The sequence below is a fragment of the Corvus hawaiiensis genome, chromosome 9 (genome assembly GCF_020740725.1).
Source record: "Corvus hawaiiensis isolate bCorHaw1 chromosome 9, bCorHaw1.pri.cur, whole genome shotgun sequence".
NCBI lineage: Eukaryota > Metazoa > Chordata > Aves > Passeriformes > Corvidae > Corvus > Corvus hawaiiensis.
The window spans coordinates 13,637,966-13,664,045 of NC_063221.1; the positions used below are offsets into that span (position 1 = coordinate 13,637,966).

The window sequence follows — 26,080 nt, forward strand, 5'->3', positions numbered from 1 at the left end:
AAAGAAGTGTATCAATGCCACAGGGTTGTATCTCGGGTACTTGCTGATTAAGAGTCGACTAGAAACATTACAAATACAATTACATGGGAATCTTTTTGCATTTTCAGTTTTAGTTAGTTGAAACTCAAACTTTATAACATAACTCAAAATAATACAAATTCAGTAAAGCATGTGTCTTTTGATGTGCTTAAGGTTGGGGCTTTTTAGCCCAAGTAGGTAATCGGAAATTAAGAAAAAATTAGATTTTTTTTTTTAGATGTTTATTAGATGTTTTTGTTTATTTTTATTTGACTTTGTCAGTCAGTATTTTTTGTTTCAGTCGTTTCCCTCTTTTTATACCTCTGTTCACAGTCCTGCCCCTTCTGTTACCTTCATTTCCCTTCTACTCCTATGTGCATAATAAACATCTGCACTGTATAAACATCATCTAAGATATGACTCCAAACATTTTTTAAAAATCTGTAACTGATGAGGCCAGAAAATATCAAGATTAATAGAAAAGATTTCCTTCTACTTCATGTTCTCTTAGTTACCAAACAACGCCATTTTTCCTCACAAATATTGAAAACTGTTTACAAAAACCAGGAATACTATTTCAGTTAGTCTTCCCTGTGTGCATGTAAGTTTTATACATATAAAAATAAGTTAATATAAGCAGTTTCCTATGCAACTTTTCAACCAACCAACCTGACAACCAACCTGAAGACTACAGTTGAAGCTCTGAGATACAAATAGCAGAATTTTATGTAAGTACTTCTAATATCTTCCTTTACTAACCTGGAAAGCTGTGCTATCTTTACAAATCTTTGTTGTCTTATGCAAAGCTTCTTGAGAAAGCACCTACTGTTCATATCTAGTTTTGTCTTTTATGAATGCCTTTGATCCTGCTTTGATCTTCTTGTTTCAGTCAGTCTCACAGAATGGGAGACCCAAGTTGCATTAAAATCCTTAGCATGTTTCTAAAAGATATCATTTAATACTTTGGAAAAATCTTTCAGCAAGATTTCTATAGAGCTTTGATTGAAAAAATCAGTTTTTAATTCTTAGATTAACATCAATATAATTCAAAGAATTAATTTTCTAAATCTAGTTAGGCAACACATTTTCTCAGTTTAAAAGGACAAATAATAAAATCAAGATCCTCTAGTTCAGTGTTTTTGAACAATCAAAATATGCAGAATGTCTTTAATTTCATTTAGGTGAAGACAAATAATTGGAAAATTGCATTTTAGAACATAGCTAACCACATCCTATAGAGTCTAACGAGTTAGGAAATGTCAGTAACAATGGCCTCATGTCAGCCCAGGGAGCCTGCTGTTTCCAAGGTAATGTTACTCCTCTATCTAACACATAACTCAAAAATGTTTGAATACAAGTGATGGTTATGGGTCTATAAGATAATATAATTTAGTAATATATTCTACTATATTTTGCCACAGACCCACATAGTATACACACAGGTACTGATCAATTTGAAAACTGATACATTCCAGATATTCTTTTTCTAAAGATTTGGGCATAGAAACTGGATTATTTAACAAGAAACTATCAAACCAGTGTCATCAACTCCAACTGAAGATTCATAAAAAAAGATTAAGAATGCTTCTCATTCGAAATACGCTTGCCTTGTTCAAGGACTTCTCAATATGAAATGCATAAGAGATTGTTTTGGCCCATGACTGGTTCAGAAGTAAAGATATGTTGACCACCTTGCTAGCAAACAGAACAGTAAAATAGAAGATCTTCTCTCTGCAAGCAGCGCTCATATAAGTCTCTCCTCTGTACCACCACTAATAATTTTCCCCCAAATTCTAATATTAAAATAATTTCTTTGACACATCTACCCCTCTCCCAAATATGGATTAAATTAGCCAATATTTCATTTCAAAAAAAAATAAGGAGAAGATGAAGGACAGAGCAAACAAAGTGTTTGCTTTTTTTTCCTGTAGGAAACAGGATAAGAAAAACTTTCAGCTAGTCAACCCAAACACTTTCTAATATAGTTCATCCCTTGCCAGTCTGTTACTGTTCAAACAGTGCTCCAAAAAGCATCCCATTTTCTTTCCTCTTCTGGACAATTACTTTCAAGTACTTAATTTTCTTTTGAACTTAAGCCTCATACCTTAGCAAAGAAATCTTACATGTTAGCAAAAGGAAACAGGATCTTCTCAACTAAATGATGCAGGGATTTGATGATGAGGTTGCAACCTCTGTCAGAAGTTTGTCTGGGGCCACTGTGTGCCTTCTTTGTGATTTCTAGCATCCAGTTATTAAACTGACAGATGCCCACAGAAAATATTTTATTAAGACAGTAAGGGCTTCAGTAACTTTCCAAATAACTAATTCACGTAGAGAATTTAGATGTCATTAAAAATTTACAAGATGTTATCATTCTCTTCACCTTGCAGTTCTACCCACTCAGAAATTTTCCTTCTTTTCATACTATGCTTAACTGCATTTAAGTATGAAAGTCTACACACAAAAACTGACTATAATAATTTGGACAGTTTTGACCACTTCTACAAGGCCAACAGAATTTCCACTGCAATGGATTTACATGTAAACTATTCAGTAGTGCCCTAGACACTGTCAAAACCCTCTAATTTGATTGTAGGCATCTCAGCACAGCTGAGTGACAGCTAAAAAGGAATCAAACTGAAAGCTTACAGCAGTCTAAACTGTTGCTTTTCTTGGCTGAACAAATTAATCAAAACTAATGTTCATAGCCTGTCTGTCAAAAAACTTTAAAGACTTCCTAGTCTACAGGTAATTATTTTTTTCCATCTCATTCTTTCAGTGTAACATTAATATTCTGAGCTGTGGTTTTACATGGGCATTTATTTTGTAGCAAGCTCAAACACAACAAAGCAAATATTTGCCTTTACATGCAAACAAAAGAAAAATGGATGCTATTATGTGAATAAAGCTTTCCTTTCTCTCCAGTCATTTTAATCAGTTAAGAAACTAATAACTTGGACAAAGACAGGAACACTGATTTATGCATTGTATTCCCTAAATCCTGTCAAATACATTATAATAGTCTGTTCTTGACTTTTACAGAAGTCCACCTGACTCACACTCCATATTTACTGCAGAAATCAATTAGTTGGGCAATAAACACAGTATGTCCTATATTATAGGAATTAAATTTTCCAAGGGTGGGTGTAGAAGGGGAGCCTCCACAATATGAAACACAGGATGGAAACACAATGTAATTTCTTTATGGTTCTACTGGAAACCTAGCTGAAGGTTATGCAAATCCCTATATCTCCATATAAAATTTTAGTAAGACATCAAAAAAGCTTCAGAATTTTGCATCCATACTTCACACAAAAAAATCTGTAACCAAAAATGGTTAGTTTAAAACTTATTTCTAAGAGTTGGGGAGGGAAAAAAAACCCAACAAACCTAATTAAAGGAAGATCCTGTTTTTACAAAGATCTACAAACATATTTCATCTGAAATGTAATAAATGCTATCACTTCACGCTGATGGAAATACAGACAGGCAACATTCCTATTAACTTCACTGGCTGATGTTCCTACCAACTTTATCTATGATTATAACTATGCATATAAATCTCTTCAGGATCAGGAGCTTACACTGCTTCAGAGAGAACTTAAATCGTAGTGAATAATTTTTTCATTAAATCAGTGAGCAAAATAGCATTTTCCTTTATTGCCAATTATCTGTAACTAGATAAAAGTATCTACTCATTGGGAAATTTACACAGTTTTCTGAACAAATTTTAGTTGTAAGATTTCTTTTGAGGTATGCAGTACTTGGTGATAATAAATTAAATAGTGGTCTCATAAATTAATAGTGGTCTGTGTGATTGATTTTTTTGGGTCACAAGAAAATGATCCCTTTTTGTTAGATGATTCCAATACTTCACTAAATAAATACCTTTCTTAAATAAATGTAAGATAGTGAGATACTAATTTCTCTTTATATCTACACAAATACCATCAGCAGGCCTTAAAATTCAGTTTCTACAAACACACAAACAGAAGAAGTGCTTCCTGAACAGTTAAATAATGAATATTTCCAATATTCAGCAACAGTCAAAGTCTACAGCATTTTTCACACAGAAGAGTTCACCTTAAGAGCCCTGGACAAAATTCAGCATAGCTGAAAAATTCAGACAGCATTTAAGATTTTTGCCTTAAGTATCCCATTATTCCTATTTCTGCAAGTCTGACAAGAAGGTTACAGTGAAAAACACCATGTAGAATGGAAAAACCAAGGGGTTTTTTCTATCTAATAGGGCAATTTTTTTTACATAGTTATCATATGCCTTCAGTATTTATATTCAGAGTTTGACAGTATGTCATTTACACCACATTTGATCTGCTATTATAAACAAAACTGGCCAAATTCAAATGACGTGAGTATTGCCATTAAATAATCAGACAAACATTTGCTTGGTTGCGCCTTTTTGCCTTTTTTTTTTTTTTTTCATTTTTGCATGACCTTTCATGGCCTTATCCCAGGCCCTGCTCCTGGTACCACTCAGATATGCGTTTGTGGAAATCTAGTATTTGTGTTTTAATGTTTGAAACACTGGGGTCCTGCATTGTACTCTACTGGTTTTATACCTCCTTTCAACACAGTTGTATTCTAGGAAGAAAATTATCTAATTCCACAATTAATTTCTACCTGCTGTGACAGTGCACCCTCAGGGTAAATATGATATTTTATATTAGCACACTGAAAGCTTCCACTGTGATTGACCTTAAAAACACTGACAAATTAATTACTTTGCTCATCAATATGGCCTGGCAGCTAAAAGATTTGAGCAGATACGCAGCCAATTAACATGCATGCTGCCATCTGCTGAATATGACAGCAAGGGATTTGTACCACTCTCTGAAAGAAAAGCTGTGCTGCTTTCCAAGAAATATGTTATCAAACTCCTCATTCACAAGTCAAATAATGACTGTTCATGTTCTGTAAAAGAATTGGCAGTGTCTCCTGGTTTTTTTCACCCATAGGTTTAAAATTAAGAAGGAGACTATCTCAGCAAAACTTTGGGGTTGAGTCCACTGCTTAACAGCTAAAGCTAGGTTATATTCAAAAAGATCATTAGATTTATATGAACACTCATGCAGTGCAAATGTGAGAAAGGAATTTCACAATTTATGTACCTCATTGTCCACCCTCATTATTACTCTGATTTAAAATGCTCTCCTCTGGCTTGAGACAAAAAAAAAATGGTATTAATGTGTAGGCTGAAGTTCCTGCAAAACAATGGTCAGGGGCCAGCAGAGAGAAGAGACCTTTTATAAAGATTAATTATGAGAGAGTTTGATACCATTCATACAAAGATTACAGCTAGATTCTGAAAAAAAGCAGAGGAATCCCAAAACCACACATATTTTCAACTCATACAGTACTGTTCCTGTAATTAACAAACTGGTCTACATAGCAATATGTAAATATATATCTACATATAAAACTATATCATATACGTCATATTGATCAACAAATACATACTGATAGGAAACGCAGCACCTCTATTTTCTCAGGTATGTTGAGGAATAAGATAGGTGGCTGGCTCCAAGTCCTGCTCACAGCAGAAGAGACAAGCCAGTTGTGTAGATCACCACCATTCATATTCTTACAAGGAGGATTCAGGCTGGAGGAGACCTCAGGAGGTCTCCAGTTCAAACTGCTGCTCAAAGCAGGGTCAGATGTGAAGTCAGACTTGGTTACTCACAGTTTTATTCAATCTGGTCTAGAAAACCTCCAAAGACACAGATGGTACTGCCTTGCTGGGCAACCTGTTCCACTGCTTGACTTAACAGTGCAAAAGAGTTTCCTTATGTCTTAAAATGGGAGGTATTTATAGTTTTTTATCCTTCCAAAATATTAAATATTGTAGGTATGATTCACCAAAATATTAAATATGTAGGTATGATTAGACACACTAGTTATAAATGAGGGATAGATTTACAAAAGATCAACAGAATTACTGTAATATAAGCCACAGTTTGAGAGGAAAAACGTGACATTTTGCTCCAAAGCACAGCTTTATTACAATTATTTTTATGGATTATTTAATCCAATTATTCCCTCTAGAATTTACAAATGGGCTGATAGTGTACAGAAAATTGAAGAAAATCTTTATAAACTTTCCTCTCTAAAGAAGAGATCCCATGTTTATTTTGACCAAGTATCATAGCAAAAGCTGTGAATGGAATTGGAATTAATGGAATCATTGCATCTGTCCCTCTGTGGCTGCTGTGCAACAGGATAGGAGGAAAATCAAAACAATATTAGAGCCAACTCTCAAGCATCTGGGGTAACACTGGGCAAATGGAATAAGATAAAAAAGAGATAATATATCCCATACGCAAGTTATAGACTCCTAAATTTGATACTGTAAGGAGAAAATTGAAAACAAATGACACAGAACATTGTGGAATGCAGAAGTAGCTGAGCTGTTCAGCTCAGCCAGTGCAACGCTTCATTAGCTCACTGCACTGCTTTGAGACCTGGATGGAGCTGCTTTTTTAAAGTATTTCTCTTCCTAACATTTACCTCCTAAAAAACTGCCTACCTACTTAAACTGAGAGAGCACACTGACAGGCTCCTTCCACAGCTATGCACCCACACCAGTATTCAAAATCCTACAGAAGCACCTGGGGAATTCCAGTAAGCATCACCTGGAAAAACTACTTTATTTTTTTTTTTCAGATTAATTATATTCTAACATACCTGGAATTAAAATACCAAATATGTGTCAACTTACAAAAAAATACCCCAGCAGTGCCTGAATTTATGCCATTAGCTATAACAAGCCCTTGGCTACATGGGACAAAACCAGGACTATTGTAAGAGTACCACAAATAGCACCACACTGGTAGATTCTTTCAAAAACTGAAAATTATTAAAAATCAAAGCAATGAACTACTGTATTACAGAAAACACCCACCTCTTAAGCTCATTTATCTTTGTGACAAGTTCTTATGCAAACTTTTCCTTCTCTATTCCAGCAGAAATTTCTGCACCAAGACAGAGATACTACATACACTGATCCTTCATTTGGGGAAAAATACCGTGTTTGATGGTTAAGTCAAAGCCTTAAAATAAAACAGAACACAAAATCCATCAGAATATTTGCACCATCATTTATAATCATGACCTAATCTTTCTTTTAATACTGGCACCCTTAAGTGATTATGACAAAGACTGGTATTGCAACTGAACTTTTAGTAGTGATTACTTCTTATTATTTTATTATTTTGAGACCCAGTTCTGCAAGATGCTGAGTCCTGGGAACTCAACAATGATCAGTAGTTGAGTATACTCTGGCCTTTCAATTCCCACAAATTTCATGTTGCTACACCAGGATATTGCAAGCAGCCTCTTTACTACGACACTTGGGTCAATAAGTATTCATATATATGCTATAAGAAACAAACTAGTTCTGCCTGTATATAAATATTTAGAGAATTACTACCAAAATAAATTCATACCTGTGTCATCATACAGAATACTGCTCTTTATTACTTCTTCAGTTGAATTTACAAAGTACATTAAAAATACATAAATGAGAAGGAGTATCTAATATTAAACATTCTACAGATTTGCAAGACTTAGCTGGAGACTCAATCAGCTACTTAGCCCAACTTTAATTGTTACTTGATAGGCTGAAAATTATGTATTTTAAGAGACAATAGTCAATTTTAAATATTGCCAATTGAGTATTTTAGCATTTAAAAATCATACTATTCCTAGTCATATTGATTCAGACAAACCAAATTTCTATCAAACAACTACTAGATTTTTCTATCTGTACTCTAATTCTGAAATAAAACACATTTTAATCTTAATTCTCCAGGTTTCACTTATTCTATGGGATCATACTTTTTTTGTGATCTTGTAGAAGAGAATCTTAATTCTTAAGTTTTATGATACTTAAAATTATAAAAGTCGTGCATAACCAATACAATTAAAGGCTACTCTGATGGGATGTGTTGTAAAGTACTTGTCCATACTGGAAGGGGAAAATGCCAGAAAGCTTGTGAGCAGAGTTCCATAATCTTCTAGCAAAAGCATTTTTGGTAGAGAAGCATTCTTTATAGATGCTGTCACTTTTACAAAGAACATTCTTCCTACATTTCACACTGATGAAATCTTTAATTACATTTTCTTATTTCTATTCATAGTGATTTAAATATAACTGAACTATAAATCTGAAAATACTATAGCTACATTTTACTCTAAAGATTATGTTAACCCTAAAAGGAGGATTTATTTTATAGATTTGTTTTTGATGCATAAATGAAGTCCTGAATTAAAGAAAGTAAATAAATAAGCATGGTATATGAAAGAAAAACAAAGCAAACTAAATCACAGAAATGTTTACAAATATTGACCTTAGCTTTATATACAATTTAAACTTCCACAGAATTAAGTCTTTCTTATATTTCATGTGAACTGTAAATACATGAGAACACTTTACTAAGGCCGTTTCTTCACCAATGAAAATTAAGGTCAAACTTAAACTCCAACAAAAGTAAATTCTAGATATGGATTAGCTTTAAAGAACGAGTTAAAGAGGTGCCTGACTCACTGGTTCTCTATTAAACCTGTCCACAGTATCCAGTACCTAAATATTTCTGTCCATCTGTCAGGTGCAACTTGGTATTTGTCAAGGGAGGCAGTAACACTTATGCTGACACACAGCTCCTCGCATCACAGCACACCTCACACTGGCACATTGGGAAATAATAGCACTGCACTTCTGCAGAAACTTGAATTTTAACTATTTTCAGTGCACCCTTACAGAGATATACAAAGAAAGGTAACGTTCACAGAAAAGTTCCTAAAACAACTCTGAGTAACAAAAATTCTTTTGAAAGATTCACTTCAAGAAAGCAGGGAGTAGGAAAAACATCAACTCCTAAACTTACTTTCAATAATTATTTAGTCACCTTTTAATTTTGATAACATTCAAGAAAAATCAAAATACATTTTTCAGGTATTAGTAGGACTTAAAAAAAATCTCTATTTAGAAAAGTAATCATCACTAGGACTGTTACACTGACAAAACATGCTTCTGAAGCCTCACTTTGATATTTAACTAATACAGATTGGGTGGATTAGGAAGCAAGATCATAGTATTGACAGATTCCAAAATTTACTCTGCTAATACAACTAATGATTATAAACCATACTTCAGTCTGATAGTAAAAACTATCCAAATATTAGCAAATTCAATCATTGAAAGTAGACCTGAATTTTATCCCACATGTGCAGTATTTTTGTATTTTATTTAACATCTATGTACTCTTCACTGGCTAAATTAAATTAATATTTTCCTAATATTTCTAATCATCTGATTTAAAAACACTTCAAGTGTCCTGTTTCTGTCGTGTTCTTTACAAATATAAACAAATATAATGTGTCAAAAAGTTTCACTTCTATACCATTGATAGCTTAATTTTGGTTGTACCTTTTTCTCTTTTGCTTCTGTGAGGCATAAAAATCTTTCCTGTAGTGAAGAACAAATTTGTCCTCTTCAAGGACATTTCAGACCAGTTAACATCAACAAGGGTCAGTATTCAACCCTTCTTTCCAACTCCCTAAACTTTTCATTCTCATAATCAGGAGAATGCCTAAAATTTGAAAACTGGACCACCTTCCTAACTTAGTAGAAAACACAACACCCATGAAATACTAAGTGTACGACCAGTTTCATGAAGAATTTTCTTGTTTGGAAAAAATATTTGTTAGCACTGCAATTCAAAAGTTTTCAGATGTTACCTGCTACAAATAAAGATTGTCTTTCCACAGATGCACATGTATGGTGTCCTTTTTCATAACCCCCATCACTACTTTCAAGTTCTCAAACTCAGATTGCAGAACTCTGAATTTATTTATGTATAATTTGGCACCTACACCCAATTTATCTTCACTTTCCGTGCACCCAAGTGAACAAGTGTCTGTCTTATTCCAACTGCCAGCAATGCATCTTGCAATACGGTGTGAAGAAAAGTTGTTATAACTTTAAGCACACACTGAGAACATCCTTCCCCATCTAGACAAGCTGTATTCACAGTGTGCCTCCATTCTGCCCATACTCTGTCCCTTGATGCCTGCAGGAAAGCTTTTGGTATCTCTTTCATTTCTCTCACAATCATGTATTTCACACTGACTGCAGCAGCCAGTCTCTATACTAAGACCTCAAGAAGAAATGTCATTCACATAGAATTTCACAGGTTTTTAAGGATGATTAAAAGCTTTGCTAGAGAGAGATCTTCACAATCAGGTATTCCCTTGCCACTTCAGGGCATGAGGCAGAAATAAAAATTTCTCATGAGGGCTTCAATTTGTTTAATTTTTCAGATACAGTTTAACAAACACAATTATTTCAGGTACTAATTGCTAATGATTCTCACCAGTTTTCATACAGTCTTTCCTGGCAAAAAAATATTACTTGTCGGCTTGCTGGAGGGTGGAGGAATAAGTCTATTACCCATTTTAATTTTCTTCCAAATGGATTGTTAAAATCAGACAGAAAAAAAATGGGTCATTTTATGCTATCCTTTTGAAATATGTTTTGGTACCTTTTCATATATCAAAAAAATTATTAGATTGTAACACACAAAAATATCTGAGGAGTTCAGGAGTTCTGAAGGCTTATGTTTTCGGGGGCCTGGGGAACCACTGGTTTTATTTTTAACTTTACTCTTCAATATTTTACTGATTAAAAAGACAGATATTCCAAGCATCATCAGGAAGTGGAAAAACATACTGCATCACTGAAGCTCCTTAAAAAGTTTGCATTCTATGATTAATTTAATAGTTCATACACTTTGCCAGGTTTATCTATGATAGACTGAAAAAAAAGAAGGAGAGAAAAGCGTGGGGACAACAAAGCTAGGGAAAATTAGAGAACTGGTCACTGAGGTGCTCTAGAAACGATTTAAATACCTTCAATCTTGCCTTTGTGGCTTTGAATCTATGTTCTTTTTTCATATGAAATTGTTTCTGCTGAAAGCACCATTCACTTTGTCCTTTGGAGAGCTTAAGGTTTCCAGTGCTTTGGTGTGAGTACCTTACTCTATATTGAATTCATAGGAATATACATGACTATCTCCTTTTATATATATATATATTTTTAGTGCTACTTAATAGAAAATAAGGCTTTTACCTACTTTCTACAGAGAAAAAAAAAACCTAATCTCCTTTCTGTATCCTTTATATTTTCCTTGCAGAAGGTAATTCAATAGTGTCTGTATCAGAGGGGATTCTCTTTCCATTGTTGACCCTAGCATGTCAATGAAATCTAATTCATAATTTCCTTTCCATGACATAAGGAAACATAATTTGTAGATCTACCTTCCAAGGAAATGAAAGATTGTATCTCTGTAAAAGATACTGCTGATGAAAAGGGGATGTCTAAGACATCTTAACATAAAACATAAATTTTAATTCACTCACAAAAGAAAATCTAGTTATTGTAATCCCAGAAGAAATCAGAAATGTAATAAAACACTGGAAAACACAAGAAAAGTCAGCATTTTTGATCTGGGAACACTATGCCAAGGATACACAATCTTTTCAGATAGCCTGAAAGCACAACAGTTTCTGCTCCATTTGTCTTTCAGCAGTGGTCTTAGCTCTTGAAGGCAAAGACACCAATCTTGTAGACTTGGAGACAGTTAGAAAATCATGCCTGTTCACAATAATCCTAGCATCCTCCCAAGCATGGGGTTTTGTTTTGTCTGGAGTTTGGTATTTTTACACTGAAGTTTTGCTTTTTTAAGGAACTTTTTAGTCCATTTTCCTCTTAATTAAGATTATACAGCACCTAAAAAAAAAGGCACAACAGTGTTGGCCTTTCTGTGCTAGATATTGAAAAAGCACACAGTATAGCCCTCAGAGAATCTAGTTAAGACCAAAAAATCGCCAACTATAAAGCTATTTTTACCACAAAAAGCTGAAAAACACATTTATAATAACCTTGACTATGACATAAATAAGACTACCCTGCCCATACATTTTGAGTTTGAGTCTTCTAAGGGAAAGTAATTGAACCATTAAGACGCTTCGTCCATGTTAACAGGATAGTGCTGTTATATTCATTTGAGCCATGCTCAGCTGCTGAACGCGCGTCCCTGAGGAAGCCAAATCCCATTGCTGCCTGTCCTGTGAAACCGACCTGCGAAACCGACCTGCACAGGCGGACAGGAGCCAAGCCAGAGCCCAGGCTGGCAAAGCAGCGTCGTCTGACTGCAAAGACGCTGGCTGATGTAGGCAAAAAGAAACTCCTGGTTGCCCTTGAGAAGGTTTTCAAGGGTTCCTCTCAGCAAATGACCTTCACCCGCCTGCATGTGCACAGGCTTTCCCACCTCAGCTCACAGGTCAAACCAAGGAGACATGATAGTCCCTTGCTGCCCATGGGCCAGCTGGAGAGCACAGGTGGCTTTACCCTCACCAGGGCTCAGTCAAGCCCTGACTTAACTTTCTAGATGGAGGTGCGAAAGGGATTCCACTGAGGAAAACCCCGTCCTCGCAGCTCCCTACATCAACCCACCCTTGCCATGGTGCCAGGAGTTTTTTCGGGAGAGCGGCTCCTCCCCGCCTACAGCCGCACTCCACAGAGGAGCGGGCCTCCGCCGGCCCTGCCGGGGGCGGTAACCCGCAGTTGGGTGCGGGGCCGGGCGCTATCCCACGGCCGGGTGCGGCGTCGGTGGGGCCGCCCCTCATGTGGGCACCGCGCCCCGCAGCGGCCCGGCCGCACCTCCCCTCAGCCCGCGGCAGCTGCCCGGAGCCCCCGCGCCGCCCCCGCGCCCCCTGCCCGCGCTCCCTCCCGGCGGCGCTGATGTCACATCCGCCGCCCGCTCCCGCGCCCGTCCAGCCGCGCTGGCTCCGCCGTCTCCCGGGCCCAAACTTTTGCGGTGGGCTGGCCGGGGGGAGGGGCGGGGTGGGACGGGGCCGCGGAGCCGCTCCGCCAGCTCGAGCAGCGCCGTCCTCGCCCCCCCTCCCCGCGCCGAGGCTGCCTGCGGAATGAGCGTCCCCCGGGCGGCTGCCGCTGCCGCCTCCACTCGGGCTCCGGCGGGCGGGCAGAGAGCGCGGCTGCCGGCGCGGTCGCTGCGGCGGGAGCGGAGTGAATGACCGAGAGGAGCGGCGCGGAGAGGCAGCCCCGGGATCAGGATGCGGGCGCCCGCCAGCATCCTCAACCTCCTGCTGCTGTCCTTGCTGGCCGGCCTCGATCCCTCCAAGGTAGGAGCCGACCGGGCGGCAAGTTCGCAGCGGCGGACCCGGCCCGCACACGGCGTATGCGGTAGCGGGCGAAGCGCCGGATAGCTCCGGGGAGAAGCGGGCGCGTGTCCTTGGCTGTCCGAGCGGCCAGGCGGGAGAGCTCGTGTCGGGAGCGGCTGGCCCCGGTTCCCGGCGTGGCGGCCGGGGCGGGGGGCGCGGTGCCCGCCGTCAGCGGGGTGCGGGCGCCATGCAGCGCGGCCCTGGGCCCCGGCGCGCAGGGCAGGGCACCGCCGCACCCCGCAGCTGCCCGGGGCCCCGGCAGCACCGCTCGCTCGCAGGAGCTGTGTCCGCCGCAGAGGGACGGGGCTGCCGTGCGGGCTGCCGCGGCCCCAGCCCGGTAGCTGTCCAAGGCCGGTGGCTGTCCAGCGCAAACCAGCGGCGATCCATCCCGCTCCAGGCAAGGAGGCACTTATAGCGCTGGGTGAGGGTGACTGCACCAGTTCTGGGGAAGCAGCGAGGCGCTGGAAGCAGGGATCGGCAGCCTCCGACTGGAAATAAAATTGTTTAGAGTGAAACTGGAGGCGTCACGTGAAGACACTGAATTTAGTACTATAGCCGCACTCCGGGCTGCTGCAGAGTTTTGTTATTTACAAACGTGGTCAAGTCACCAAGAGATCGCAGCTGATATTGAAATAATGATAAAAGTAAACAATAGGTTTTAGCCATACAGCCTGGCTTGTGAAGGAGATTTCAGATTAAGTAATTTGGAAAATCGGAATTGCACTCTACCACTTACAATAATGACTGAACAGGTCTGCAGATGTCTCTAGAGCTGTATTTTATAGATGTAGAGCTTGTCTCATTTGTCGTTTTTTGTGGCATACAGTCTTGAAACTGTGAGCATTATAGAAACGTGACAAGAGAAAACATTGCTATAGTATTGCAGTCCATTACCAGTAGCAGTCCGTGCCATGTTGCCACAATTGGTATTGCATGTTGGTGAATGTCATTTTAATGATACCAGTTAGGTACCAGACAACCATGTGAGGCAATGTTCAGCTCTTCTGGCAGGTTTTTCATTTAAAATAAAGGTATTAATCATATAAAAATATGTACTGAATGTCCAACAATATGGAATGGATGCTCCTCATTAAAAACAAAAACAGAACCTAAAAAGCAATTCAGTGGAAATCTGATTTACAGCTGCAGTATTCTGACTGCTTTTCAGTCAGTAAGATACAGTAACAAAAAAGCAAAGGGGATAGTGGATTAATAACATTATCTAAGAAATTAGTTATATCAGTTCTATTAAATAAGAGCTATTTGAAAGTATCAGGTATTGCTGTGCCGGTAAGGGGACATATCAGGCAATGCACACACAGGAGTTTCACATCTGTGTGAATAGCAGCACATGGTCTCATTATAACTACAGGTTTCCACACACTCATTTTCTTTCTGTCTTCTGTTACTCTTAGCAAGATCTGTCAAAGAGGCTGCATAAAAGCAGGAAAAGCAAATTTGTATCATTCTCTGTCCACAGAAGAGTAAAACCACTAATGAAGCAAAAGAGCTGGCAGAAAAATTCTTTTTAGTTCAGGCCCCAAAATAACACTGGGAATAAATGTTCCCTCTTATGTCTCTTTCACCATCCAGCACTGAAAACCAGGATGAGGCACTGGAAAGAAATGGCACAAATGAACTTTGGAAACTTTGCTTCTAGCCCTTTTTGCTGTGGCAGGCTGTGCAGAGGGCATGAAAATGGCCTTTTATTCATCACTCCTTGTGACATTTCCAGAGATATTCAGATATTCTTTCCAGGCTCTTTTGACTTTGTCAAGGGTCAGGAATAAAAAATCACAGAAGTCTTTAAGATTAGATTAAAATTAGAGCCCTTAGTCAAAATCTGGTTTTTATTGGATCTAACTGGATTTTCATAAATTAAAAAGAGTGAGATCAAATGGATCCTACACCACATTAAATATAAAAAGGTGTAACATGGAAAATAGTAATTAAATTTTGTTGACTGTGAGCAATACATCTCCTATTTCTGTGGAAAATTACATATGTAAAAAATTTTTACAACATTTTTCTAGCAAAAAAGTACAAGTTCTGACTGCAGACTCACTTCAGAAATGGAATTAGTGCTTAATTATTTATCTTGCTTTATGCTAAATTGAAATAGAATATTAATTTTCTGCCCTACAGGTTGGGAAGCAAATCTATGACATGAAACTAATTGTAGGAAACAACGGGATGGGAAATTCTTTCTTTTCCAGAAAGAATTGTGCAGTATGCTCATGCCTAGAAAGACAACTTTTACGTGCCCTTGCCACTCACAAACTTACTAGCTTAGGGAAATGAATCACAAGAGATATTTCCAGTATACACAATACAATTTCTAGTCATGGCCTACATAATTTTCAGGTAATAATTTATTTTATTGATCAACTATTTTAAAATAATGCCTTGGGCAGTAAAAAAAATAATACTAGGCTATCATTAACTCAAGACTGCTGTCCACAGGCACTCTTATTATGACACAGATATTGTGCTGAACTTACTCAGTTATTTACTGATAGTAAAATGTTTAAGTATCGCCATCTTATGGTAAAATATGTAACAAAAATTTATATATGGTTTATTCCCCAAACTCTGAAACATTAGGATTTTATTTCAACCACAGCAGTTTACTGCCCGTGCTTTTGAATTCTTTCATTTTAAGCTCAGTATAAATTATTGATCAACTGAAAAAATTCTTCTTTAATAAATGGAAGGCAGCTCACTAATGATAAATTATAACACAGTGCTAATTACTGAATATCAATTCAAGATACTTATTAAATGCTATATTTTTTTACTTTATTCTATTTTTTATCTGTATTTACATAGGATTTTTTTTTTCATTATCCATGATAATATATTTCATTAAAGATTTATTTCCAACAGGGTGCCTAGACATTCATCAGGAAGCCAGATACAGTGATAGGACTTGGATATAAAATTTTCCTTTCTCCTAGTCATAAGTGCAGTATCTTGAAAGAAGGAAGTATCCAATATTAGGAAATTTCTAAGAGTTACTGCTAGATGGCATCTCTGTACTGCTTTTCTCCACCTGAATTTTTCTGTAATGACCTTCACAGTATGTAAAGTGGACTTCTTTTATAAGGGTTGCTTTGCTGACCATCACTTGATAATCACAGTGATATGACCAAGTAAGCATTTTATAGTGTGATAAAGCTGTTCCACATAGAAATCAAGCTCAGCATTTTTCCAAGTATAGATGGCATTTTGTAAGTTTAGTTTTTGAAATCTAAATAGATCTGATAAATATGTTCATGTTTCAATGCAGTTAATGACCTTTAGGCCTTTAAATTTTATAATGGCTTTATATCCTTCATATAGGATATGTATATGCCGTTTGTCTTCCATTATTTGAATTTTGAGAAAAAATACGCCAAGTGCAATCCCAGACAAAAACTAAGTGCAGTATTATTAAGGACAGTTACAGAAAGGAACTGTGATTTATATTCATTGTACAGGATAAGAGGATGGTTGGGAATATTAACACTAAAAAATAAAAGCTGATTTGAAATCAGTCATCTATTTTGGAATGCTTAAACTTTGCATCTTTGGAATGGCTGTGTTTCTAGATTTTAAAAATCTATGATTTTCACACAATCAGACTATACAAATAGCCACTAAAATCTGTATTTTTCCCAGATTTCAAGAACTTGTCAGTAGGCAGGGTGCACTACTTCAGTGCTGCTTAGCAATACAAATTAATTGATCCATATTGCAGGAATTTATAAGAATCCTATGTACAGCAAAGGCTTACCACAATACACTATTGTACTGAAAAAGACTCATAGGACTACAGTACACTGCAAAATTATATCTCATTACCTGCTTGGAAATTAATTTACTCTGTTTCCTACGGTATTAGTACTTAGTCAATATGAAAACCATTCCTAATTATTTAACCCCCAAGGTTTAAGAATGTTCTAAATCATTAATTGCTGAATGTGGTCAACTCTCACTTGGTGTCTACTCTCCCGTTTCTGAGGATCATGACTCAACAGCCATTGAGGAACATCCTGTTACTGTCAATATGCCCTGGGCTCTCTCCCAGGTGTCATTCCAGTTATTTTACGCTCACTCTAGTAACTTCAGTCAATATGTAAAGACCCAAGATTGTAGTTAACACTGCTTGTTCTTCCTGCAGTAATCAATACAGTGCCTTTCTAGCCTTCCAGTCCTGGGAAAAAAGATGTATTTCCTATTTATGTACACACAAAGACATCCCTCCATCATTACATATATAAAATCACTGAAAGGTATTCATTACATCATTGTAAGTCACATATATTAAGATATTGGAAGAGAATATGCAAAAACACACACGTGAGTGACAACTGGATGAGTGCTAACTCCCCTGTATCTGTATCAGATATCACGTGGTCTTTAAGGGCTTTTTAAAACTCGTGATGCTATGGGAAGAGGTCTTTTTTTCCTCTGGCTAAAATCCGATTCCTTTGTTGCTCATGAGTATTATGACTTCTACTCATTTGAATGCACTCAAAACCAATTATATATGTTATACAAAATCTCAAAAATAGTTTTGTATGTATACATATACACAGACTTATCCTCACAGGAAAAAATTATTTTTCCAGTAGAGGCATATTGCCTTCAGGTAACCAAGCTTCCACCTTTCTTCTATGTTTGGCCAAGTCATAAGCCAGTGAAAGAGAATCAATTCACAAAGTCTGCAAAGAAGAAAAAGCTGAAGCAGAGAAGGCAACTATCAGGAACAGGAAATGCAGTATTAAAGCTATTAAAACAACATCAACTCTAAAAAATTGTGTTTCTGGTTGGCTGCAGATTTAACAGTTGTGTTAAAATTTCAAGTTCAAATATGTGAAATTCATAAGGGACCTATTAAGAAATGAACAGGGAGTCTAGAGAGGGCCCAGTCTATTTGAGGCACTGAAATCCCCTTTTTCAAAACTGCAGTATGACAAAAATGCTTCAGGGCATCACTTAGGCATTCTTAGTGAATCCTGACTGAAAAGCCAGGGAAAATTCAAAAGCATTCTGTAAATCTATGCAGCAGTAGTCTGGGAAAAGTCCTCTCAAGGACCGTCTTTCACAAGAACACCAATCTATCCTACTGCTTCACTCCACAAGGCAGTAGAGTTCTTGCCTGAGACCAAACCTAAAGAAAGCAAGGACTCTGTGTGCCTAGGATTGAGTATAGAATTCTTTTCATGAGTGAGAATTCAGAAACAGTGTAACAGTTACCTTACTTTCAGAGTTTCAGAAATTCTTGGATTTACCTCGGAATTCCAGACCACATCTGTTGCTCACGTGTTTTTAAACCAAGATATGTGACCCAAGCACATGGTTCTATCCACGTTAATCATTCCACCTAAGAACCTAGCCAGCAGAATTCTTAGTCCTCTAAGTCAGTAAAAAACCAGAAATGCAATAGCAATACATATTACTCTTAAAAGTGCTTTCAAATCTATCTTGGACATGACCTTAGTCTATGTCACAGCATTACTTCCAAGATTCAGTGACACTTTTAAGCATGGACTGCAGCTTCTGATTTTTTCCTTAGTGACTCAAAGAAAACTGACCTTCTATCAGCAGCATAATCTACTAGAACACTTGAAACTATTTCAAAAACATTACTATTTTTATTGTCTTTGTTTTAATTCCTGACATTAAGGGGCTTTAAAGTCTAGACTTGGTTTTATTTGAAATCAAAGAATTTGTATTTCTGTCTTAAAGAGCCATCAAGACAGCAAAATGCAAAATGACAAGGCACACTGAATGGATTAGTTTATCTCCATTCCATCCCTTTTGGAATAGGACTAACATATTTTTTTGTAAATAAGGAAATAACTGATGTATCAGATAAAAAAAGTTAGTATTCTTTGTCTACTTAGGCACGTGTTGTCTAAAACTAGATGATGTCTAGTCTTCATCTTTACTGGCCAGCTTCTAGAGATGGTTTCCTAATAACTACTTTTTCTGACAGCAGGACTGTTTCATACCAATTAACTGAATACACCACAAAATGTGTGCCTGCTTAGGGAAGGAAACAGAGCACAAAATATTGGTGATAAAAGCAGTTGACATTGAGAAGTAACTGTCTCAATGGATACAGGAGTGTACACAAGAATTGCTTACTGAAAGGTTCATGACAGAGGTTTAGAGATCAGAAAAGCTAAAGAAACAACCAGCTATATTTTTCATAAGTCAGTAAACAATCTCAAATTGGAATTTGAGTTATAGCCCAAAGTAGATTGAATACCAGGCCTATGGATATGGAGTTGTGTGAATTCTTACCGAGCTGCTTCTGTAGCTATGTCTTTTCACAAGAAAGAAAAACATTTTATGTAATTACTCATAAAATATGCAGCCGTCTTTATTTAAAACATTTTTTTCCTCAGGAGGAATTAAAGAAACTTTAATATTCTGACCTCTGTTTCAGACTTTTAAATCACTTAAGTAACTAACCTAAAGCAGCCCCAGATAACACAAATGCAGTGGTTTTCATCCTGCATTCCCCTGAAGAGCAGTCATCTGTCTGCTGCGCTGCCTTCTAACCAAACAAATCCTTGTAACTATGATTTAATGATTCTGTTTACTTATTTCACTGAAAAGCATGTATCAGTCAGCATAACAGCAGCTTAAGCAAATTCTGGAAACAAGCAGCCCTTTTCGCTGCTATGGTTTTGGGAAACAGTGCTTGCATCCTCCTCAAGCTATAAAGTAACCCATAAGGGGGCAGCCAGAACAATTGGAAAAAACTAACTCCATTCTGAGTGACAAGTGAGGGAACTCTCTTATTAAGAGCCAATCATAATATGGTGAATATTATTCTTAAATTATTGTGGCATATTATTAAAAAAGAGTTTATAGAGATCTGCATGGGCTTCCTTTCTTAGAACCACAGCTATAGGAATATACTTCAAATTGTGTTTCAGTGTATCCGTCTCAAGGAGACAACTAAGCACTTAAGTATTTTTCCAGGTATGAAATTATAAAACTATTTGAGTTTGGACTTCAGATTTAAAATTAGATTTACAAAAATATGAACTTCAGCATTTAGAATACAGTAATACTTGTGGTGACAGCAAATATTATTGATCTGAGATCTCATTATAAACACAAACCTATCACACACTTCCTTACTCATATTAAATGGGGATGTTCAGTCTCAGCCTCCCTACTACAATTATTTTTTTTCCTATTCTTTTGTATAACCTCCTACATCTTATTTGAACTGTTTTACTTTCTTAAATAAGACTGTGCATTTTCAATATATGGTATTGGGATGTTTTTCCCAAGAAAATATGCAGAAGTCAGAGTAGTTGTAACAAAATATTGTACTGAGTAACCAACAGTACATAGAATAGATGATGGTACAAAAAAGGTAGATCCAGCTGTAGATACAAGCACTCAGTTCTCAGTTCTGAAAGCCAGTGTGTGATAGGTTTGAATTTATAATGAGATCTCAGATCAATATTTTTTGCTGTCATCACAGGTGTTTCTAGGCACCTGCATAAAGAATACAGAGATATATGTCAGGCAGAGTAGCCTAAATGCAAAAATTGCTGCTGACCTGTTTTCCGTCCTGTCTCTGAATACATGCACAATTATCAAAACACCAAAACCATATGTGTTAGCAATCTCCCGTGAGAATCAGCTGTAGCCTCAAGCAGAGAGGATGGTCTCCTGCATTTCTGAATTTTTAAAGCCTCAAGTTCCCTTCTGACTCTTTAACCTAGAGGCTAATCCTACTGCCACCTCTGCCTGCCATGTAACAGGCAGGAATTCACTGACTTCCAGATACCTCCTCAGTCTCCAACAAAAACTTCACAAGCGCTCTTGCTTTTCTTTGTGATTAATATGTTGATATTAAAATGATATGGACTTTACTATTCAACAAGCTCAACAGTATGTATGTGTAATAACATCTGCAATTAAACTAGATATGCAAAAATGTAGCTGAAAGGCAAATGAGTAAACTGGAAGCTATTCCATACTATGTCACACAAAAATTAGTTTCCAGTCTTACAGAAGTCTCCTGGCCCTGAAAAATACACTGAAACCAGATGCAAAGAATAAAAGAAGTTCCTCTACGGTAGGAGGGTATGTAAATAGTAGGAGTGGCTATGTCTTTACCTTTTTACTGAATTTTCATGTAAAACTCCTGAAGTTACATATGCACCACATAATTCTACGTTCTTTGATGTAACAGGTTCACTTATGACATCAAGAAATCTGTCAGCTGTGTCTCATACAAGGTTAAATACCTGGTTTGCATTCTAATCCTTTTCAATAGGAAGGTTAAAATAATTTTTAATGACCTGCTATACTCGTTCTGCAGACACTGCTAAAATAAATACTTCCATATTAGTAGATGATGCAGATATATATTTCTACCTTGTTTTCTTTCCATACATCTTGCTGTGATCAGCAATCTGTCCAGCACAATTCAAGAAGCTCAGATTTCTGTGCTGTAGTTGTCTTTTGCTGATCTTTGCCCTCTGGACTTGCTTTCTCATAAAGCCACACACATCTGCTGCTCAAGTTCAAGTCAATGAACGTGAATATCTTCACTGCGGTGATAGAGTAAAATAAGTGTATCCAGAGTTCTGGGTACTGACCTTGCATTTACATGTGACATCTCACAACACCAGCAATGTTCTGTCCTTCCTTTAAAACACCAAAATACAACTTTAGCCTACAGACATATGTGTGTGTGTAGATAGATATAGATACAGTTCCCCTCTTATTTGTCAATGAAAAAGAGCATGCATTTGAAGAAAATTTTGAATGGAAATATTTACTGAATCAATGTTCTCAGAATGCCCCATTTATTTAGACCATGGTATTTATCTTTTTTAGAGACAAAGTTCTCCCTCTCTAAGGTGGTCTTTCTCGTCTCAAGCAGAAGAAAAACTCTATTGGCTAAAACACTCAGTCATCATTAAAAGTATTTCATGAAGCAATAACTTGATTTTGTGAGCACCACCAGGGATTAGATTGTGGAATTTTAGAGCAGGCAGGGAAGTAGTTTCTCATCCCCAAAATACCCTTATTTATACTTCAGTCAGTGCTAGCTTTCCCCCTCTTCCTTCTCCCACTCTGAGCTTCAGAGGGCAGCACATGAGGATGACCACAAATGCCACTCATCTGTTCTTCCAACTCCTTCAACATCGTCTGTGTGTGGAGGGATGTACAAGCAGATCTGTTCCTCTACTTGTCAGACTAGACAATGAAATTATGCTGGTGGCTGTGATTCACAAGGAGAAGGAATGTGTTGGCTCAATTTGAGTTTCTTCCAGCCTGAGCGAGTGGTGAAGAAACATTCTTCCTTTGGAGATTTCGAAACCAAAAGAAGACAGAATGACATGGCTCCCCTGATGTCTCTGATAAGGCTGCTGTACAAGAAGCCACCAGGCAATACATAGAGCCTCAAATTTTAATTTTTTGAGAAAATGAAGGAAAAGGGATTTTGATGCAATACTGGCAGTAGTTGAAGTATTCAAATTTGCCCAGTTCTAGATTTGTCGAGTAAAAAAGCTACATGAATGGCTAAGGTCACCACTGTTGCTTGTACAGAAGAAAAATTTACCCAGATCCTATTGGCATTCATATTATATTCACCAGTGTCTTTCAGGAATAAAATAATTTGCTCGTGCTAATAGCTCTCTCCCATTTAGAAATAGCACAGAAATTAAGTAAGGTCAAGACTGGTTAGGCCAGTGGGTCCATTGTCTGTGCAAAGGACATGACCAGTTCATGTTTTCTCATATGATTCCCCAAATCACTTTTTAAAAGATGGTAAGAGTGATGGTAGTTACTGAAAAATATGCCTGGTAAGCCCTAACTGCCCAGTTCTTCTGGTAAATAGACACAAGATTGCATCTTTCCTCCAAAATTTTCCCAAACCACATGCAATTAGATATCATCCAACACTGACATTCCTATCCTCATTAGCATTCTTGGATATATGCTATTTGTATTTTGTGATTTTCTGGTTTTAATAGCCTCTTTTACTTAAGAATGACCAATATTACCTTTTCACTTTCTAGCCCCTCTGGGCCCCTACCTTCAGAAACTTTTCTTTTAGGCAAATATTTTTGTGTTGAATTATCACTCTTTTTTTATCCATTGTCATAAATTTCTTACAGTTATAATAATTTACTGTATCATATCATCTGTGTTTTCCCAAACCAATGATGCAGATTTTATGAAACTAATAAATGGGATATTTTTCTTTTCTAGCACATCTGCTTCCTCTGCAAAAAATCTGCTATCATTAGCTAATTTAATACCAAGGTCCTTAGGCTTCTGCTTTCTTCTCTCTCCAAAATGCTGATTGTTATCCTGTACCCACACACTTCTTGTTTGCAATCTTGGAATGCTTTCTGACTGGCTACATCCCTTAGAGATTCCCCTAACAGCCAGGGATTTGTGTTTGGCATTCGGTTTTGTTTAGAGGATGCCTTCTTTTACCTGCAATCTTTTTGATATTTTTTGGTTTTGAGAGATTAAGAGTTTTGCTAAGTTTCCTTTTGTATTATTTCATATGCTAAATTTTGTTATTTCTATTTTCTTAACTAATAATTGAAATTAATTCCTCTGAGCTACAAATAAGAGCATGTCAAGCCAAATTCTCTGTTTACCTAGGAAAAATATCCCAGACTTAGATCAATTCACATGATTGTGGTTCATGCCTCATATATGTTTGATTTTACTTAAGAGTCTGTAACAGACTGATCTTGTAACTTGTTCATTGGACTGGGAAGACTTTCAGCTATCCTTCCAAGGGCATATATCCAAGTTCTGGATCAGTTATTCCCATTAGTATCAGTTTAATTAAAATGCTTCACGTCAGGCATTGGGCAGGGCAGGGCGTGGAGGCAGGGAGGTCAAAGAACCTACCACAGCCTAAAGGAGCCATTTTTTATATATTTACTGTTTTGGGAAGGCCTTTTATAACACAAGTCTGTTGGAACAAAGTATTGACTGTAACATGAGGAACTAATGATCATCACACCTACCACCATCAACTTAGACATTAGGTGAAGAAATATTTTAAATAATCTACTTGGTTATTTTAATCTTTTTGAAAAATAATATCCCGTCAGACCATTCACATTTGGTGATCAGTCATATTACTTCAAAGTCTCTGCATTTTCCACTGAATTCTTTGAATTCAGAACATTTTAAGATTGGCAACATCCTGTTAGAGACATGTTCACACCAAACAGAGCATGTCCTCCCCTTTTCCGGTCAGTAGGGCTTTGCACTTCCATTTTCATTAGGACCAGCATACTCAGACCCACAGGCACTGATGCTGAAGGGATTCTTGCCTGACAAAATCACAAGGGTGATTCCACAGTATAAGTGAGTGCCATGTGGAGATCAACTTGAACAGTAACTGGCTGAAAGACCAAAGATAGCACTGGAGGTAATAGGAACTTCAGAACAAACCCTTAAGTGCCTGACTATAAATGCAGGCTATGCCACTGCTGACGCTTAAAAGTGAGCTCGAAATCCAACTCAAAGCTGTATGCAAGACCACCTGCACTGTTTGCCTTGAGACAACAACTTCTGTTGTCACATGGCACCAAAATTGTTTGAATTGTGTCGTGTGAAACAATACATAAATTATATAAATGCACAAGATACAAGCCTTACAGGATAAAATGCAAAATCTGTCTCAAATGAACAGGCTGTGAAACGGAGTTTGTGATAAAAAGAAGAACGAAAGCAATAAGCTAAATAGTGGACATATTGTGAAAAATGTACATATTGTGAAAAATGTGCTAGGTACTCTGAAAAATGCAAAGAACAGGCTTAGAAAGGGAAGATAAGAAATCCAAATGATACAATGGGAGATTAGAATAAATAATTGTACTGGGAACAGCCTGAAAACACTGAAAATGGAAATACCTGAAAAAACTTGCTAACATCTAAAGACTATTTTGTCTTTCATAAAGGCAGCACTGACCTATTAATAAAAATAAGACTAACAGTACCCAAGTAGATTGAGACTGGGATATATTTCATTAAAAAATACACTTCTGAGTGCCTAAAGAAAGCCCTATGACTATACCTTCCTCTGCCCATCCATCAGTTGTGAATTAGAATGTTACCATACCTTTGGTCAGCAGGCCTGTGCCCATCAAAGGTCACGTGGACAGAAGATTATTGTGAACAAGCACATCAGTGCAAGATGCATATGAAGAAAGTGAGGATGAAAAAGCAAATTTTTCAATATTCATATTTCTTAACACACTGCCCTCAGTAGATGGGAAAGAAAACAGAAGTAAAATCTTCCACAAATAGTTGTTCCAATTTTTAAACAAACGTAGGTCCAAAATTGTTTGTACTACTTTCCTATCAAGCAAAATCAGTGATGAAGCAGAATGTTAGGTGAATACTATAATTTTGAATACACATTTATAATTTATACTTGCATTTATATAAGATAACAAATTTTGTGTGCTCACTTAAGAAATACCAGTACATTTATGGCTTATCAATCCAAAGTTGCTCAAATTTTAGCATTCAGATTTGTGAATTATTCATAAAATAGCTGTGCAGTAGAAATTATTTATAGAAATGTTGCTGAAAATAGCACTCTTTGTAAACTGATTCTAGTAAAAGAGAAAGCTAATTTTGTTAAATTGTTTAGATCAAATTATCTGCTTAGCCTTATTATTGAGTATACAGTGCAGTCTATTTTTAACTATTCAGTGGGGCCCTCAGCACTTCTCAGAAGAGTGCGATAAAGCCTAACACATTTCACTGCTGCTGTTCTGGAGGCCTGCTG

The 26,080-nt window shown here is 37.2% G+C and overlaps 1 protein-coding gene across 1 annotated transcript in view; it reads left to right on the plus strand.

Annotated features, from left to right (window-relative positions):
• The first annotated feature begins 12,909 nt into the window (after positions 1-12,909).
• Positions 12,910-26,080, plus strand: part of OLFM3 (olfactomedin 3) — a 54,821-nt gene continuing 41,650 nt past the window's right edge. Inside the window, exon 1 of the mRNA XM_048312895.1 lies at positions 12,910-13,239. Within this exon, the coding sequence (XP_048168852.1) occupies positions 13,171-13,239 (69 nt within the window). The 5' untranslated portion in view covers positions 12,910-13,170. The remainder of the gene's footprint in view (positions 13,240-26,080) is intronic.